Source organism: Episyrphus balteatus, chromosome 4 (assembly GCF_945859705.1).
Source record: "Episyrphus balteatus chromosome 4, idEpiBalt1.1, whole genome shotgun sequence".
Taxonomy (NCBI): Eukaryota; Metazoa; Arthropoda; class Insecta; order Diptera; family Syrphidae; genus Episyrphus; species Episyrphus balteatus.
Genome location: NC_079137.1, coordinates 75,986,199 through 76,006,032, shown reverse-complemented (window position 1 = coordinate 76,006,032; position 19,834 = coordinate 75,986,199). Strand labels below are relative to the sequence as shown.

General features: G+C 31.3%; 2 protein-coding genes across 3 annotated transcripts; both read right to left on the bottom strand.

Moving 5' to 3' along the window:
- Nucleotides 1-3,556: 3,556 nt before the first annotated feature.
- LOC129919666 (trafficking protein particle complex subunit 12) lies at nt 3,557-10,169 on the bottom strand. Its single transcript, XM_056000632.1, has 7 exons — nt 9,940-10,169; nt 9,672-9,859; nt 9,435-9,615; nt 9,225-9,382; nt 4,281-4,520; nt 4,052-4,227; nt 3,557-3,995 (listed from the first exon to the last, which is right to left on the bottom strand). The coding sequence occupies exons 1-7, from the start codon at nt 10,049-10,051 to the stop codon at nt 3,617-3,619; spliced, it is 1,434 nt and encodes a 477-aa protein (XP_055856607.1). The 5' UTR covers nt 10,052-10,169; the 3' UTR covers nt 3,557-3,616.
- Nucleotides 10,170-12,006: 1,837 nt separating this feature from the next.
- Nucleotides 12,007-18,567, bottom strand: LOC129919663 (chitin deacetylase 1). 2 transcript variants are annotated; one of them, XM_056000625.1, is made up of 6 exons: nt 18,439-18,567; nt 18,283-18,359; nt 15,564-15,699; nt 14,643-14,755; nt 13,775-13,924; nt 12,007-13,702 (listed from the first exon to the last, which is right to left on the bottom strand). In XM_056000625.1, exons 2-6 carry the CDS (start codon nt 18,332-18,334, stop codon nt 12,552-12,554), a joined length of 1,602 nt encoding a protein of 533 aa, XP_055856600.1. In that variant the 5' UTR covers nt 18,335-18,359; nt 18,439-18,567; the 3' UTR covers nt 12,007-12,551. The 2 variants fall into 2 exon arrangements, with proteins under 2 accessions (XP_055856600.1, XP_055856599.1); XM_056000624.1 differs by lacking the exon at nt 14,643-14,755 and adding an exon at nt 15,242-15,372 and having other exon boundaries at nt 12,008-13,702.
- Between the last annotated feature and the right edge of the window lie 1,267 nt (nt 18,568-19,834).

Sequence of the window (19,834 nt, the reverse complement as noted above, 5' to 3'; positions counted from 1 at the left end):
CCAGTCAAATAAGGGTTTAACCTCGGAATTTTTTTTATACATTGCATTGTTTTGATTCTTAATGATAATGGATATAAAAATACTCATGCAAAATTTGGTTCCTCTACCATAACTTTTAAGGGTTTTTCGGTAGTTTCATTCAGTTTAAATTTTTTTTTCATGAACTGTGGAAAGATTTTTCAAGAGAAAACTCACCAGATTGTTCATAAAAATTTTAGTTAACACTTATTAGAATGTTTAATGTTAAGTTAAAGAGGAATTGGGTGATTGATAAGTCAGCTATTACATGAAGCCTCAAGAGGCTTGACTCTTTTTTCGAATCATTCTGTGAGGCGCGTACTATTACACGATGCCTCTTGAGTCAAAGACTCAAATTTGACTTTTCTCATTTGATTTAAGTATTGTTGTTGTTGTATTCCACCAAGAAGCAAAAAGAAATGAAAGGGAATGTTGAAAAAAGAAAGAGTGGAAAAAGAAACGTCAAAAAAGAGTCTCAGAATTTCGGCCCACGACTAGAGCTGTAGCAAATCGTATGTATTCGTTACTAAAATGCGGGTATTCACTTCAGTAACGAGTAACGAAACGTTACTTTCTAAACAGTATCGTTACTCGTATGTTTCGTTACTTGGTACTGAAGTAAAGAAACGTACGAGATACGAAACATACGAGTAACGACGCGATTCCAGTTTCAATACTAAATCCCGTGTAAGAGATACGAAATGAAGTGATACACTCAATTTGTCGCATTTCGCATCTCGTGTCGGTATCGTAACCATAGTCAGAATGCTAACTGCAGATAATTATCTGGAGTTTACTTTTGTCTCGATTAAAACAGTAGTGCCAAGGTTCAATAATCATTGTGTTATCGATAATTTATACAGAAATATCAAAAGAGACGTTTTTGTATTTTCTCTATTTGGCCGAAATATGTATATCCACGGCGCAACCAATCTGTTTATGGCCTTGGTGTTAATCGTATTGATATTTAGATATTTAAGAATGTACAAAAATTTTTTGGTTTTTCAAAAAATTAGTTCATTTTCGGTGCAAAATTTTCAACTAAAAAAAAAAGCAGAGAAAACGAGGTTTGAAAATCACTCTCAATAGAAAAATATATGAAAAATTGTTCGACATGGTTGTATTGAAGTGTTAATATTTCGAGATCTGCGCGTTGTACTTTTGAAATAAAGGTCTCTAAAGAATTGTGATAAGATTACTGAACGAATATAAACAAAAAATTACCAAAGTTTTGTCTAAAAATTTGGAAAAAAAATCAAAAAAGTTTCCACGTTTGATTAAAAAAAAACGAAAAAAATTCAATATAGCTACCTTTAAACTCTTATTACATGAGAATGCCGCAACTAATTTTAATGTTTATGACCTTTAAATGTAGCTAAGATTATAGAAATTGTTTTTGGTTTTTTTTTTTTTTTTTTTTTTTTTAAATTTTTATACCCTTATAGATACCAATGTACGAAACATACTTAAAATACCAAACATACGAAACGTATCAAATACATGAAATATACGAAATGTACGAAACACACGAAGCATGCGAAAGTAACGAAAGTAACGAAACATGCGAAACACACGAAACATACGAAATATGCGAAAAATGCGAAACATACGAAAGTAACGAGTAACGATATTATTGATGCGGGTACTAGTATCAAAAGTAACGTATACATGCGGGTACTCATTTTGTCGTTACTTTTACAGCCCTACCCACGACTCTCCGGTCGGATAATTTTTTGTTTTATCTTCTTTCTCTTTTGCACTCATTAGTTTTGAAAAGAGGCGCGCCTCTTGAGGCTTCATGTAATAGCTGACTAAGCTCCACATTAGGGAACTGCTAGTTAGAAGTGGATATAATGGTCCGCTTACATTGCACTTATGGAATTTAAAAAAAAATAAAATTGTTGGCTTTTTAAATACTAAACGAAACCTATAGCCTGATACGCAGCTCGCGCTAAATTTTAGCTTCCATACAAATTATCGAAAATTTTTAGCCGAGCTAAAATGACTCCCATACAAATTATCGATAACTTGTTCCCTTTCATTTCTTTTTGCTTCTTGGTGGAATACAACAACAACAATACTTAAATCAAAAGAGAAATGTCAAATTTGAGTCTTTGACTCAAGAGGCATCGTGTAATAGTACGCGCCTCACAGAATGATTATCAAAAGAAAATTAGAAAAAAGAGTCAAGCCTCTTGAGGCTTCATGTAATAGCTGACTATGGGAATTTTATCTTGGCTAAAATTTAGCGCGAGCAGCGTACCAGGCTTTATAGTGTGATACTTGGCTAAAATTATGTTTTTTTAAAATCATAGGGCACGTTCAAAGAGCTAACATAAAGCTATCGGATAGCTTTTTGTTGTTGTAAGCAATGTTAAAAATTAGCAAGGAAACGAACCATTTTCTGTCAAAAAGTAATCTGAAGGTATCCGAGAATTTCTGGTATACCTCAGGTATCCGAGTGATCAGCTGATAAACATTTAGCTTTTTTTATTTTGATTAATTTTCGGGAGATTATTCAGCTTAAAAATAAATACAAATTTGCAAGAAACAAAGTCAATGCGATTGTGCAAGTACTATTTAACAATAAAAAAAATGTAATTTGCTCAAAAGAAACAGTTTCCTCTTCTCAATATTTACATATTTTTTTAGTAGCTGCTTGGGCAAGCTATCTGGATAGCTCTTCGTTCAAAAAGATATTCCAGATGCGGGTATCCCAGATAGCCTATCCGATAGGTGTTTGAACGTGCCCATAGACATATCGTCGGCGTAAAGCAAAATTGTTCTAAATCCACTTTTTACCGAAAATGAGTTAATGATGCAGTTTTACTAATTTAATGGTGCTCTTTCCGAATTTGAAAACCGTTTTTGTCAAAAAAATTTCACTCCGCACATAATATAATTTAATGGGACATAGAAAATGAGCCCGAGTATTTTTGATTGTTCTAAGTCCCATTATATTTTGTTCTAAGTCCACTTTTTATTTAAGAAAAAAACGTACTTGTATAGGAATTGTTCTATGTCCAATTTTGGGTTTTTAGTTTTAAAAAAATATTTAAAAATAGTATGCACCTACTAATGAGGTAAACTTGTATATTTTATTCAAGAGAAAAGAACAAACCTTATAAAAAACATAACTTGAATGGCAAACTAGCAGAAAATTGTAGCTCTAAACCAATTTGAAACTAAAAAATCTTCCCCTGTAAAATTTGCTTTTTGTGACAATTTTGCTTTACGGCGACGATATATTTCCTTAAAACAGTCGATAAACCTTTAAGCATAGTACGCAGATCAAAACAAATTTTAACTGCTATACAAAACTGTCTTATTTATTTTATTTTTATAAATATAAGGGGACCAGACTTGGCTAGCATATTTAAGTAATGGCAACAAAAAACTTGGAATAAAGTGATATCGTAACGTAAGGATAATATTATTAATAACTCTTAATTTTTGAATTTTGGAAACACATATTTTCGAGCGTGTCCGAATTCCAAGAATTAAAAAAAAAATATTCTGATGAAAAAATCTAGTGAAATATGCTTCGTGGATATATCATTTTTATTTTCAACATATTTGTCTTCATCTTTACATAAACTTACGACCCTTGTAACTTCAAACAAAACTCTAAACTTATATTCAAGTCCGGTTTAAACTTATTAACCAGCTTCAAAAGATTCAACTTCTTATTGGCTGAATTGTAAGACTCCAATTCATATAAAGTCGACAAGTTGACCAGCAAACTTTCGTTTAACGACTTTTGAGGATTTAAATTGATTGCACGTTCAAAAAGATTAATTGCATCTTTCAACTTTCCACCATAGAGCAGACACACACCCATATTGTTAAGAATCATTGTGTTGCCAGATTCAATTTGAAGAGCTTTCTGAAAGAGCAAATAAGCTTCTTGAAAGTCATTTTTAGCCACAGCTATGAGACCTTTATCAACAAAATCACGAAGATCTGGTGAAGAATTGCTAGAAAATAGAACAAAATGTAAAAGTTTGAGTTTTATGAGAAGGAAGTTTCTCACGTTTCTTTAAGACGCCTAGCCTCAGCAAATTTTTGTTCAGCTCCAAAAATATCACCAATTTGTAAATAAATCCGTCCCCAAGCTGAAAATAATGATCTACGATCTTCCTTGGTCAATGTGGTCTCCTCTAATATCATGTCACGAATTATATCATCAATCAGGTTAAACTTGCGCATCTTGAAGAGAATCCAATTTAGTAAAAATGATGAATGAAACAAAGACTACATACCATTATAGCACAATTCACAATCGAATGAATAACTCTAATTTCTCTCCGTCTCCAAAATGCACAGGCAGTGACGTCATCTTTAAAATACTTTTTTATTTCATTGCAAATAGCATATAGCTCCGAAAGTTTGTCCAGAGCTTCCTGGGCATTTCCAAAATACACAGGAAGTTCGGCCAGAAGTAAACGGAATGAGAAACAAGCCATCGATCCTTTCTTTCCATTGTACATGTCTGGATGGAACTGAAAATAGATATTTTCGGATAGACCAGTTAAGAATAGATTAAGAAATAAAATGCATGACTGGCTCGCCAGAACTCGCTCTTAGGGCTCAAGTTGCTAAAATGTTTAAGAGTTTTTATATAGAAATGTTTATTATGTATATGAAAAAAAGTCGTTTTCCAAAAGAAAAAAACAACATGTAAAATTATATTAAGTTTCAAAACAAGAATGCAATTTAATTTCTTTAATTGATATACATTTTTAGAAAAAAAAAAATTCAAAATCGTTAGAGCCGTTTTATAAAAAAATAATTTTTTATAAATAATTTTTTGAAAAAAAAAGTTTTTAAATAAAATTGCCAATTGGTATGCCATTTTCTAGAAACTACTAATCAACATCTAAAACCAAAAAACCCTATTACACATGGAAAACACTGTTTGATATTTGGAAGACAATGTTTACTTTTGAACAAAAACATATTAAATTTATATGCTTTTCATCCGTAATTCATTAATGGCTAACTTTCAGTGTCGTCAGATAAAATTCAGAATGTCATCTGATAAAAAGCTTGGCCGGTTTGATTGCAGTTAATCTTAACCCTTTACCGCACAGTGGCTCATATATGAGCCAAACCATAAAAAGCATTAATACTTTAAAGTTTAAAAAAAAAATCTAGTTTTGTTTATACTTTTCGAATTAAGTAATATAAGGCCCCTAAATATCATTATAAAACGCCATCTATAATGATTCGGGCGAGCATAATTATCCGCTAAAGTGGCCAAACTGGTGATAGGCAGGCGAAGCATATTTGAAAAATTGAAAATTGAATAAAAAATATAAAACAATGAGTAAGAACTTTTAAAAAAATATGCCAATAAAGGATATAATGTGATTATTATTACTAATAAATTTGTTTTTACATTTACCAAGTTTTAGTCATTTGAAAGTGGCAATAAGTGAATGGATCATATATGAGCCACCGTGCAGAAATGTTCTCTCCTGTTGGTCCATATATGAGCCATGATGCAACAAGGGAACAAATTCTCTTTTTTTCTTCTTATCTATACTCGTTTTTTTTTTTAACGTTTACGTGCGGAATGTTATAAATTTAATTTAAAATAGATTAAAAGGCCCCTTAATCTATTTTATTGAGACTCATACAGTTCCAGCGCGTAGTTTTTACGTATAATTAATTTAATTTAAATTTTTTTGTTCGTTTTCTGCTCAATGTGCCAAATATGATCCAACCCGGAAAACCCAAAATTTTCCAACTTTTACTCAAAAAATTGAAAATTCCTGAAACACATGTCTTTTTATTTAACATAATCTACCATATATATTTTTTTCACGCAAAAAAAAAATCATGCGGTAAGGGGTTCACATTAATAATATATTTTAACAAAGAAAACAAAAACCGACCTCTTTCTCATAGATGTCATAGTCAGAACTGGACCAAATTAAAGTATCAAAGTAAATCAAAATTGGTTTACCAGTGGAAATTTCTGAAGTAACAAACATAACCAAAAAAATACAGTCGAATTGAAAACTTCCCTTTTTTTGAAGTCAGTTAAATATCTTTGGGATATTTGAAATTAGAATAGAGGAGAGAAGGTACATTTTCAAAAAAAACCATTGCTAATACGTTCTTACACCCAAATTTAAAAGGTAAGTACTACTTGCTAGCACGTATATCATCAGTACGGTGACCATATTTCTAGAAGCGAAACCCGAGATAGATAAAAAATTCGTTAGATCATTTTGAAAATAAATATTGATTTTCAAAAAAAAATATACAAAAAATTAAATTTTTTAAAAAGACTTCTCATATATTTTTCCTTATTTTGATATCAAGATTTAAATGATTTTTACGAAATCTAAGAAAGAAAGCGGTTTTATAATAGTTACTTACTGTTAATAACTTCTAAAAAAATATTTTCTCAAATAAAATCGTAAGAGCTGTTTTTTAACATAAAAATTTTGTTTTAAATGATTTTTAAATTGTATAATCTTTAATTAAACTTTCTTCCATTTTAAAAACTAAGCCTAGTCTAGAGGCGAACCGAAAATTTTCATATAAAACCAGCACAACGAAGTCGTATTTCGTAAACGAAAATTTTGCTTTTCGTTGCACATTACGCAGCTTAACCAACGAAATTCTTACCTGTGCTTGAATATTTGGAGAGTTTTCAATCATTTGTCACTCACATTCAACTGTCCAGGTAATTTTTCTTGATCCAAAAGAGTTTTTTGACTTTGAATAAATACCTACTTAGAAATTTTTTTGTTTTAGTTCAGCAGCGTACTTTATCCGAAAAATTAGAAAAGTATTCATTTCCAACCACTGTTTTCCTGTTTGTCGTACAAAGTTTTTAAAATTTTGAATAAAACAAATAAGAGAATGTGCAAATACGGGACAAATTACAAAATACGGGACACTTATACGTCCCGGGTTTCTTAAATAAAAACCCGAGACAAGCTGTAAAAAAACGGGACAGTCCCGGGTAAACCGGGACAAATGGTCACCGTAATCATCAGGTACTGGTTTAAAAATCTTTTTTATACATCCATTTATATAGATCAAGAATTACGTTACAAGCTTATTTCATGTTCAATACTATAGTAAATAAATTTTGGTCTAAATCTAAATCATTTTATTATAGTGACTGAAAATAGGGATGCACTTATGGGGTTTTCGTTTGGTAAATTTATATTTTGATCTATAAATTGATTTTTACTTGCGATATAGGTAGGTACTATATATCAAGTTATGCATTCGTACAAAAAAAAAAGTTGAGATAACATTTTTCCATGACATTACGATGGTAGAGAATGCCAAAAAAGTGGGTCCCGGAAGTCCGTCTGTCTGTCTGTATAAGGAGCTACAGCCTAAACGGATGGACCGATTAATGTCAAACTTGGTATGTAGCGTTATTTGGCGACTCTCCAGAGGGGTTTTTGGAATTAATTTTTTTGGACCAAAAATAACGGTACTTGTCATATACCGGTTTTAGTCAAGTTGAAATTGCTCGAAAACGGCTCCAACGATTTTGTTTAAAAAATTTAAATGTTAGTTTTAAGACAAGGTCTATCTTCTAATTAAAAACTTTTTTTTTTAAATCATTATTAACGGTACCTGCCATAGAACCGTTTTTTTCTCAAATCCGATTATCTCCGAAGCTGCTTATTCGATTTAAACGAAACTTTTTGTGATGAAGCATTTATATAATTTAAATATAAAACAAAAAAAAAAAATTTCGAAAAAAAATAATTTTTGGATTTAAAAAAAAAAAATTCGAAAACCCCTAAAAGTCGCTAGATTGGTTTAAATTCTGGAGACAAAAAGTCACTAGAAGTCGCTGGAAAAAAAATTGTAAAGCTCAACAAAAATTTATTTTTGAATAACTTTATTTTTTTTTTCAAAAATTCAAAGCTATTTAACAAACAAACATAGGGCTAGAGTAACAAAAAACAAACAAAGGTAAAACAAAAAATAATTCAGTCTCATTGTTAATAGGTATTTAGATATCTAGATAATTCTTAAATCTTTTGGAATAAATCACATACAAAAAGATCACTATGGATTTCTTCAATATTCTCAGTTGCAAGAACTTCAACAGCATTATTTTTAAATACATTTGTTTTTAAAACGATTTATGGTAGTTCATAGGTATGACAGTTTTTGTTAAGTAATTTAAGCTGATTTCGAATAAGAATAATAGAATTTAAAGTTTTTGTTGATAATTTATTTCTGGTTTTATTTAAAATATATAAAATTTAAATGCCAGGGATGTACAATTACCAGTGCTGTTATGTAATAAAAATAGTATTTAGGTACGTTTCACAACTCAGAAATGCTTGGCTTCAAAAGCCGCTAGAAATAACCCAGCGACATCAAAATATTTTTTGTCGAGGAAGAAGTTGAAATGTCGCTAGATCTAGCGACAAAGTCGCTAGAATGGGCACGTTCAAACAGTTAACATAAAGCTATCGGATAGCTTTTTGTTGTTGTAAACAGTGTTAAAAAATAGCAAAGAAACGAACCATTTTTTGTCAAAAAATAATCTGAAGGTATCCGAGAATTTTTGGTATACCTCAGGTATTCGAGTGATGAGCTGATAAATATTTGGCTATTTTTTATTTTGATTTCTATTCGCGCGATTATTCAGCTTGAAAATAAAATAAATTTGCAAGAATTAAAGTTAAATCGATTCTGCAAGTACTATGCAACAATAAAAAAACAGGAATTTGCTCAACAGAAACAATTTCCTCTTTTCAATATTTTCATTTTTTTTTGTAGCTGCTTTGGCAAGCTATCTGGATAGCTTTTCGTTCAAAGAGATATTCCAGATACGGGTATATACGGGGATATCCCAGATAGCCTATCCGATAGCTGTTTTTGAACGTGCCCAATGGCATCCCTGTCTGTGAACCAGGCAGCAATCGCAGTTGTCAAAATATTGACTCAAACGTTTATTTTATTTTGTCTAAAGATGAGCTAGACGAATAAATTTATTCACTTTAAACTGCATCCATTTGAATTCAAGACTATTTTAATTCTGTTTTTAAAACTGAAGAAAATTATTATCAAACAAAAACTTGTCAAACAGATGGATACCAATAATGATGCATAGTAGTGTTAGTAAAAGAGGGGTAATTCTACCGAAAAATCCAGATCGGGAAAATTGAAATGGGTACCTATATCGCAAGAGTAAAAAAGAAACTCACTTCATAGTAGACATCTGGACGAGTTAGATGATCGAATGCTTCAGCTTCCGATTGAAGAAGTTCGTACTGCCCAAGCTTGGCCAAGAGAGCTAATCTAGTGAACCAAAGCTGTAGAGAATGTGGAGTGTTCTTTGCTGGTTGTCCAGCACGTCCATATCCTAAGTAAAGGAAAGTTAAAGATTTTTTAGAATTCTTGAAGATCTCTCTTACCTTGTCCATAAATAGTTAACAGCCTGCCAGTCAAGTTGACTGCAGAGCGATAGCATCCAGAGACAATAAGGTTTCTCAAACCTCGTTCGTCCTGAGTGACATCGTCAGCACGCAAAATCTTTCTTTGTGAAAGTTCCGATTCTCCTAAATGGATAAGGACAGCTTCACGAATGGGATCAGGCTATATAAACAAAGTAAAGACATCTAATTGCTAGAATCAATTAAAACTATTTTTACCAAATCATTAGGTGACATGACACCAGGCATTGTTAAATGTGGCGGAATGCCAGGTTCAGTGAATGGTGGTTCCCAGAAATTGCGCACTTCGTCGGGAACTTTGAGGTCATCTTCAATTTCACCAGTTTCAATATATTCTGGTGTTTTGAATGATCCATTAAAAGTTGCGGACATTAGAGATACGTTTTCTTAAAAAAAAAAAACAAGTTGAAGATTGAAATAAGAAATTATAGAAAAATAAAAACAAATCAAAAACAGAGTTTTCTACCATTTTTTTGTTGTTTCTCTTTAGCAGCTAATTCATCAAAAAAACTTGGCGGATCATTTGCAAAATACTGACTCAGGCTTGGTCCAGTTGCTCCAGAACTTTGATTATCCATCAGAAATTAGGAGATAATTTACCTTTTTTTATCACAGAAAAATTAATTATTTTCTTTTGAGAAAAATTAAAGTTGAATGTTTTTTTATTTTGTTTTCTTTTTACACTGACGTTTCTTTTGTTGACATGTATTTTTTGTGTATGGTGACAGGTGCTTTCGTTGAGTTTTGTGGAACGTAAATAAACGTTATTTTGCATTTGAATGAAATTAATAGATGGCGCTTTTTAAAATACGTTACATTTTGAACTTACTGGTATTAAAAAAAGGAATAACAAGAAGTGGATCGCATTACAGAGGTGCGTTCTTTTTCTAACAATAGTTAACTATTGTTAACTATCGTTAACTTTTGTCGTTCCTAAACTACAAAATAGTTACGATTTGTAACTATTTGACAGATGAACATCGTTCCTAAACTCGTTTTGAAGTGTCAAATAGTTACAAATCGTAACTATTTCCACCTCACCTCCATGATATGAGTTAAACACTCATGAGATTGTTGATGTGTCAAAGTGGATGTTTTGTTTACAAAACCAACCTAAAGATTTTTTTCTTTTGGAAATAAGCGGAAAAAAATTGAAATAAAAACAGAGTTTTGTAATTTTATGATGAGAGAAAATTTATTTTGACTAAAAAAACATGATTTTTGTTATAATTATGGAAATAAAAATATTCTCGAAACAATTTTTTTTTTGGTGGTTTGACAGTTTAACAATATCTAACAATAAATCGTTCCTAAATGATTTGTAAAAAACCCAACAATTTCTAACAATGACACATCAACAATATTTTTTGAAATAACAACGATAGTTGACTATTGTTAGAAAAAGAACGCAGCTCAGATCATTTATACAGAATTGGTATTCTGGAGTTTGATCTTTTATTAAACTTGATAAAAAGAATATAAAAAAAAAGAAAATCTGAAGTTATGCAAGTATTTAGTTGCGTTTCGAAAGGGTTCGTACGCGTTTTGGACGCGTTTCGGTAGCGTTTTGTACGCGTTTTAGACGCGTTTTGGACGCATTTTGGATGCGTTTAAGACGCGTTTCGGACGCGTTTTGGACTCGTTTTGTACGCGTTTTGGACGCGTTTTGGACACATTTTGGACGCGTTTTGGACGCGTTTTGGACGCGTTTTGTACGCGTTTTGGACGCGTTCTAGACGCCCTTTTGACGCGTCTCGGACGTGTTTTTGAAGCGATTTAGATGCGATTCAGTCGCGTTATAGACGCGGCTTGCAAGCAATGTGGAACTGTCTCGGATGCGTTTTGGAAGCTTTTTTGGAGGCGTCTCAAAGGTGATTTGGACGCGTTTTTTTGTTAAAATATTTTTGTGGTCATAAGCACCCATAAGCATAGATAGGTGTTATTTTTTCTATTAAACTGAATTTACATTGGATTTAAAGGGTGATAGCTATAAGAATCTTTGGAACGAATTTTCAAATATGTATTCAAATTGTATGCCAAATGATTTTATATTTTTTTTTTTTATAGTTCAATCATTTTGGAAATGAATAATTTTGCCGAGTGTCATTAAGATAACAAATATTAAAGCAACATAATTTTGTTTTAAATTTAAACAAAGCGTTTAAGTAAAATGTTTTAACAAATTCTTATAGAAATTCTGTAATAATCCACTTCAATATCACTCAAAACAATAATCAAGTTATTTTAATTTTCCTTGCACATTTTAATTAATTAACGAATTGCATCATTTGGCATCATTGAAAAGTCAATGTGAATTTTGAACAATTACATAATAAGTGGAATTTAAAAAGTAAACGACCAGTGACGATGGACCGTCCCCCAACTATGCTTTATTGTTTTGTTCATGTTTAAATTTAATTTTTTGAAGTAAAAACAAAATAATAATCGTAGCTAAAATTATCCAATTTAATTATAAGAAAAATAATAAAATAAATAAAACAATTTGTATCTATGTTTTTTTTTTGTTTGTTTTTATTTTTTTTAAAGTATTTGTAGCGTTGTTTGCTTTTCCTATTACAAAAATTATTAACATAACTAATTTACGTCGAATTGGTTTCTTGCTTTTTTTTTAATCATTCTCTTATAAAACACAAAAAAATATTAAACACAGAATATCACTTATCATTAAAAAAAAAGAGACACAACAAAGTATATTAAAGTTAAACAAAAAAATTGAGTTTTCATCAGGTCAATTATAAGAGAAAGTAAAATAAAACAGAAATTATAAAAAAAAGAAAATAAAGGAAAAGAAAAGACGAACAGAAAATGAGAAAAAGAAATATAGAATGTCAGAAAAAAAAGAAAAAATAGTTAAACATAGACGTGTAGTTGAATTTTATAAAAATCGTACACTTATAACCACGTAGAACAGAAATTAAAATAAAAAATATAAAAAATATTAGAAATAATAAAAAATAATAAAAAAAAAAAAAAAATATAAAGATCAGACTCTCTTGGTGGAATAACTGCTAATTTATAAAAACAAAGAAGCTATAACTCCTCTTCTTTTTTTTTTCCTTAAACTGAGAAGCCATCACCAGTTGGATCCAAAATCCATGGATAATTGTTAGGGCACTCCATGCAAGTGAACAAACGCAGAGTTTCACCTGGCAACTCCCGGGTGGTTAATGGGCAGGCATTTGGCAGCGAACAGTAGGGTTGTCCCTTAACATCGCACTTCTCCTTCCATTCTTGGAAGTCTCTTAGCGAGTTGAGCTCAGTTGGGTTTTGCATCCATTGGATGACTTGCATGTTGGTGACAAAGAACACATCGTTGCGTCCCAACATCTCTTCGATGAACTTGATTAACTCATCCTTGTATTCCTTCTTAGATTTCAACCATGAAGCGTGGAAGTGAAGACCCAATGGAGCACGGTTGCTATTGTAGTGACGGTTGAAGTTGTGACGCAGAAGACGACCGAATTGATCTCCGGAAGCGATGTTTGAGCATGAATCGACCATGTGACAACCGGGAAGAGATTCATCAAATGAGGGATCATCACGACGATCCAATTCGTTCATGACCATTTCCCAGACAGCATGGCTACGGGATGGGCAGTTGTGGGCGTTACCGTTGCACTTATGTGGCATGCGGTAATACAAAGTGTATGGCCAGATTGGGACACGTCCCAAAGAAGCAGTGATTGAAGCATCATAGACAAAGAATTGATCAGCCATCATCTCGAATTGCTTGTTGCCACCGACACGGAGGTATGGGGCACGAACTCCAATAATTGAACCATCGGTAATGTTAGCGAAACGTTCGGCGATCAAACGGGAACCGGCCATTTCAGCGAGCCAATCATCGTATGTACCGTGGGTCCAGTAGTTTGGGTCATCCTTGTGGGTAAGGGAGAAGACTGAAATTTCATGACCACGACGGTGAAGGTCTTGGACAGCTGAGTAGTTGGTGTATTTGTGGGAGACGAAGAAGGTACCCTTGATCGAGCAACCGTTGGGGTTTTGACGTTGTCCATTGAAGATTTCTTCGTACAAATCGACGTTGTCAACATTGACGGCACCGTTGAAGGTGATGGTCACCATCTGTGGAACTTGTTGGGGTTCAATGGCACCGGGAATGCGAGTACCATCAGCAGAACAGAAACATTCAGGTAAAACACACTGAGTTGTGTCACATTCGGGAGCACGGTTTGGATCATCATCAACAGCTAAACAGATGGATTAAATAGAGCATGTTAGTTGTGGATTGTGCACAGGGTGTTTTTTTTTGTGTAACTTACAGCAAGCGTTTTCGTCAGATTCATCTTTGCAGTCGGGTTTACCGTTACAGAACAAGTCCTTTGACAAACACTCACCATCTCCACAAGACAATTTACCATCTGGACAGATGGGCTCGTCAGTCTTGAAGATTGGCAGAGCTTTGCGTGGTTCTAAATTATTGAAATAAAAATATTGGTGATTAGAATTTTTTTAGTCGGTATATTAATGGGTGTGAAAAGGATCAGAGTGGAGGATGGATCAAGCGTGATTTTTGCTGGTGATTAAATGAAATTCAAATAGATACCATAAAAAGATGTTAGTACACAAACTTTAAATTAACCATTTAATTATAAGCTTTTAAAATAAATTTGAGTTAGATACTATGAGATTGAAAAATAGAGCATGCAGAATAGAAAAAAAAATTAAGTTATTGTAAGTGGTTTCTGAGATATCTCTTGTGGAATGTAAGTTTGGAACTTACGTTCCACATGAGATTTCTCAGCAACGGTAAGAAGGATTTATAATGGTTAGATTACAAATACAGGGTGTTATTTTTACTTTCAAATGGTAATATTTTTTTTTAGAGAAGGAAAGAGGTTAGAGAGGAGAGAGAAATATAAGAAAGAGGTTCGTTAGTAAGGAACAAAAACTATTTTTCTTCGCGTCGTTACATCATAAAGCTTCAATTGGATGGCAATTATTCGTGAATTAAAACAAAAATATTTACAATTTTTAATCTTGTTCAATCCCAAACCAATATTTAAGGCATTTTTGTTTCTTTTTACTAATTTTTCTACATCGTTTTTGTGGTTCTTTAGTTTTAATTTTTTTAGTGTCGTTGACTCTGATCTTTGAGGTTTTTTTTTGAAACTTTGGTTTGAGACTTACTTTCTTTTTCATCGCAGTTTGTTACTTTAGCCTTCCAGTCACAGGTCTGTTTGATAATATCAAAAGATAAGCCGGATGGGCATGTGATTTGTTTCAGTCCAGATCTTGTACATCTAAATTATGTTTCGATTTTTTTGTTTATTTAGTTGTTAATTTTGATTTTAATTTATTTATAAAAAAAAAAATAATTTAAAAACATATTTGTCCTAAAAAAAAATAACGATGATCCAGAAAACATAAAATTGTTTGAGAGGACTTGAAACAAATTTTAAGTATAAAACTAAAACAAACATCGTTGCCAGACCAAATATTTTTGTACTGTTTTTTTTTTTTGTAAGAGGTATATTGTATTTTTGTTAGTCACAAATAGGAAAGTAGACATGTAATGTATTTATGTATAGTATTTATATATATTTTGTTTTGTTGTATTTTTTTTTGTAAAATGCATTCCAAAGAAAAAAACTTCACAGGAAATAGTAGAATAATAAAAATTATAAAAAAAGTACAGGCATAGCAGAACATAGAAATGTGGGGAAAAAGTTTCACAGGATGACATGAAAAGACATTTTTTTTGACATGCCACAACACAAAAAACTTACTTTCAAGTTTATCACAGTTTTTGACATTTGTCTTCCAGTCACATGTCTGACGAATAACGTCAAAACCTAAACCTGCTGGGCATTTTACAGTTGCAAGTCGAGTAATGCCATTTTCACCGGCATTGTCGCATCTGTTTTATTTTTTTGTATATATAATAATTTTAGTGTGTTTTTAATTTTTTTTTAAATTGGAATTTAAGGAAATTTAAATATTTAAATTTTGTTTTTCTTTTTTTTTAGTTGTGTTTTCTCTTGTGTATAATGCAATTTTGTTTTTAAATTTTGAAAATTATTATAAAAAAAATATAGTTGTCAGACATACCTTACGACATCACGACAATCACCGTCAGTTGACAAACGGAAGTATTCATCTCCAGGCCTGTCCTGGCAAAGTTCTTCGATTTGATTGTCATCGGGTTTTTCGTTGTCATCTTGACGTTTAACTCGCTCAGCAGAGACTGTAAATTTAAAAGAAATAAAATGATAAATGATTAGTTGTCAAATTATAAAGTAAAGTTTGACAGTACATTTTAAAGTGTTGAAACAAATGTCAAAGTGACATTAGAAGATGTCCTAAATAAGAGTGACAATGAATTCTTATAGAATTGTTATAGGATCCATATAGAAGATGATACAGAACAATCACTTAATACAAGAAAAAAAAAAAAAACAATTTCTATGCTAAATATCTTGCTGACATTTAAAATATGTCTGGTCTGCATAGCAATTGAATAAATTTCCGCATAGTTCTACGAAAAAATAAATCCACCTGCAAAATTTACATTCCAATAAATCCACTTTTGCTTTTTTTATCAATAAAAATAAAACTTGCCTGATATTTATTATCATTATTTGCTCCAAAGTTATAAAAACAAGTTACTTAATCCCTGATTCGCTCATTGCATATTCAAATGAAAGCGAAATTTATAAAACATTAAAATAAAACTTCCAGTTTGACTACACATAACATCGCCATAGTGGTGGCAGTCATAAAATAAAGTAAAAATAAAAACAACCTATTAAATAACCACTGAGTGAACAAACTTGATTTTCATCTTCTTCTTCTTCATCATCTATCTACTACGACTCGATCGTGTTAACCCACTTTCGAATCAATAAAATATATAAAATCCACACCGACCAAACCAAACTCTAAACTACGCGTAAAAGATGAAATCGAATCTGATCACAGATGATGATCATGATGATGATGAAGAAGATGAAATCGAAATTAATGTCCCACTTTTAAGATGCTATGAGGTAAGGTATAGCCACTATTTAGTATCGTGGTAAGCATCCATTTGTAATGAATGGCTAATAGAATTTACATAATACAAGCTTTTCCTATTTAAAAAAAAGGTTTTATTGTTATTTTTGAATAACAAATATATTTTTGACATGCGAATATGTAAATAACATGTGATGTTACGTCATGTAACGTAGTAGATTTTTTTTTGCCAAAAATCAGGGTTAATAAATATTCACCAGACTATTAAGTAAGATGAAAGAGGGCTATTTGTTTTTAAGCATGGTATCAACCATTCAATAATTGCGTTATCTATAAACAACAATCTGACAGCTGTCAAAATTCTAATTAATAATAAGCGACGGTTTTAACCACCGACTTAAAAGAACTGTTGAACAAAAGGAATTATGTGAATTAATTGGAGCTAAATCGAGTTTAGATCTTAGTCTACTGAACATTTTTGACACTTGGTTAGTTAGAACTCTAAAAGTATTCAAATTACTACATCTTGAATTTTCCCGCTTTTCTTAAGTTTAAAAGTTTATTCTTTACTAAGTTTTTATCGTTCTATTTTCGTTTTATTTAAATTAAATAAAAAAATAATGACGCATTAAGTAAATGAATAAAAATACTTGGTTCCGTTTATTCTAAATGGCGTACTTAAAATTAGTAACCAAACAAAACTCGCTGACAAGTAATTCAAAAACGCGTTCCAGGATTAAATATTTTTATAGTTCATGTAAAAGAAACTCGATGTCGATAAAAACACCCATAAAAATAAATTGCAGCAAACAAAAATAAAATAAAAATAAAACCCGATCAACTATAAAAAGTAAAACCTCAATTAGTGGAATAAATTGCAAACTGATTTATTTTATCCGAACAAAAAAAAATCGTTATCTGAATTCAAACATCGTGACTGGACCATTAGTATCTGACACCTGTTGTCGATAATCTCAATAAAGTTTGCAGAATTCTTGTTTTCTATACACAAAAAAAAAGTTCTCGAACAGTCTAAGAGTCGCCACTCCACCTCTTATTCCATAGCAACTGCATCCAATTATATTACATTGCATTCGTTGACTAAAAGTGAATGGTTGGGTTGACTTGTTTGATTTTTTTGCATTTATATTAAAAAAACATGTTTTCTTTTTATTTAACCACACACAAGAGAAGAGAATCTATAGTGAATTAATTGACAAGAAGATGTCAAAGAAAAAAACCTTGAATTTATTCCACTTGATGAATTGCACTTGTTGCTATAAATTTGTAATTGTGAATAGAACTTGATTTAAATGATGGAACAAAAAAGTAGTAGTGGGAGTAGTATACAGCTCGGCTTGTGTATCCACCCTAAAAATTGTACACTCTCTTATGCCACGTTGACACTTGAGAAGACTTGTTATTATAATTTTATTGCAAACATTTCACTGGTGAATATCGAATCGATTTTCACACACGTACATTCGTATATTATGAGGGAAGTGAAAATGAGCTGAACTTCCTACTCTTTCACTTTGATGAAAATAAAATACAAAAATATCCGCAAATTATTACGCAACGCAAATTCAATGTAATGCAACTTTCCAACAAGTTTTTCATTTGGTGTGTAAAAAACAAAAGTCTCTCTCTCTCTCTTTCTTTTTTTTAAGCCGTTACGAGCCGGCACTCAATTAAAGAAAATAAAAAACAAAAACTGTCACTATTTGAACAAAAAATTTTTCACTTGTCACTTTTACTTCTTTAACAACACTATAATATTAAAAATTAGATAATTATATAAAAAAATACTTACCAAGTGCTAAACAAATAAAAAACACACTTAAAAGCGGCAACACACGCGCCATCTTGCGTATGTGCTTACTGTACTTTCTGTCAAAATTAAAAAAAGAAATAAGAAAGTATTTTTTTTAGTAAAAAAATTTAGTTCTTTTTTTGTTTTTAAATTTACATATGAAAAACGATATCCTTAACGGAGGTGTCCGTGTGTATAAATCTGCTGTAAACGAGACAGCTGTAGTTGCTCAATACACAGCCACGCTTGCACTAGGTGTTGGCTAGTAGGATGAAGTTCTATTTATTAAGCCATACGTAACGCGAGTTAAAAAAATCTCCCACCCGAATCTTTTGGAATTGCCAATTTCTTTAAGATCATTCACAAAAAGTAGGGGCAATTTGTGTGAGCTGCACCTATACGTGTGACTATGGTGAAATACAAGACACCATCGAGGTGTGTATAATATTTTATTTCTCCTACCTGAGTTTTGTGATTTCTCCTCCATTTAATGATTGTTTAAGCTGGTGGTAAAGTGTGTATACCTTTGTGGAACTTATGTCTAATCCATCTTTTCATTTTGTATTCATCAAATACCTGTTGGTTTGGTAAGTTGATGATTTTGCACAGGTAAAAAAAAAATAAACTTACCACAGATACATGGAAATTTCTTTCGATATTTCAACTTTGATCTTATACTTTGAATGGTTGGTATATCGATAACAACAACAACATTGAATAGGGGAAGAAAACAAGTAAAATTATAAGATTTTCTTACAGAAAGACCGAGAATATACAATACAAAACGAACTTTTGTTATTCAAACAAAGAAATACCGTCTTGGTTACTTGTTATTTTAATGTAAAAATGTAAGTATAGGTGAGGTATGCGGTGGAGAAATAGTTTGATTTATTTAAAACAATAAACGACACTTTATTTAATTGTGTTTTAATTGTCTTTTAACTGCTTCGTTAAGTAACATTAGTTTGTAAATGATGTTGTTTGTTGTTTTTTGGGAAAAGGAAAGAAATTTTAGTTTTGAAGCAGTCTTTACATTTTTATGTTGGAATAATTTTCGCATTTCTTTAATTTCATTAAAGCGTAAAACAGTTCAATGTTTAGGCATTGAAGCTGAAAGAAATTTACATATGTAATTTTTAGTATAATTGCATTTTTTAAAAAATAAATAATTTATTCTAAGACAAATTTTTCAAACAGGCAACAAAGCGTTAAATCTTAATTTAATAAGAACTTAAGTTTTTTCAGTGTCTGTTTTAAAGTTTTTTTTACCTTTTTTTTAACCAGTGATGCCAAAACACGTTTGAAAAACATCTATTGATACTTGAATTTACAAGCAGTAATGTCACACTCCACAGAAAAAAATTAGGAACGAGATTTAACTGACAGAATGAACTGCCTTTAGTTCTTGTTTAAATGAGCATAATTGAAATCAAACATCCCTTGATAATAATTTTTTTTCGAATTGCTTAATTAAATGTCAAGCTTTACAAGCATCATTCAGCACTATTTCCAAAAGAAAATGGATTTATTGACATTCAAAAATTAGGCTTAC

Excerpts from the sequence above, each read along its gene's own strand:
- LOC129919663 (XM_056000624.1), bottom strand. The coding sequence starts at position 18,334 with ATGGCGCGTGTGTTGCCGCTTTTAAGTGTGTTTTTTATTTGTTTAGCA. Across the intron at positions 15,700-18,282 it reads TTTTATTTGTTTAGCACTTG|TCTCTGCTGAGCGAGTTAAA; the intron begins GTAAGTATTTTT and ends TTAAATTTACAG. Across the intron at positions 13,703-13,774 it reads ATCTGACGAAAACGCTTGCT|CTGTTGATGATGATCCAAAC; the intron begins GTAAGTTACACA and ends CCATCTGTTTAG.
- LOC129919666 (XM_056000632.1), bottom strand. The coding sequence starts at position 10,051 with ATGGATAATCAAAGTTCTGGAGCAACTGGACCAAGCCTGAGTCAGTAT. Across the intron at positions 9,616-9,671 it reads TCATGTCACCTAATGATTTG|CCTGATCCCATTCGTGAAGC; the intron begins GTAAAAATAGTT and ends TTGTTTATATAG. Across the intron at positions 3,996-4,051 it reads GCTAGGCGTCTTAAAGAAAC|CAATTCTTCACCAGATCTTC; the intron begins GTGAGAAACTTC and ends TCTATTTTCTAG.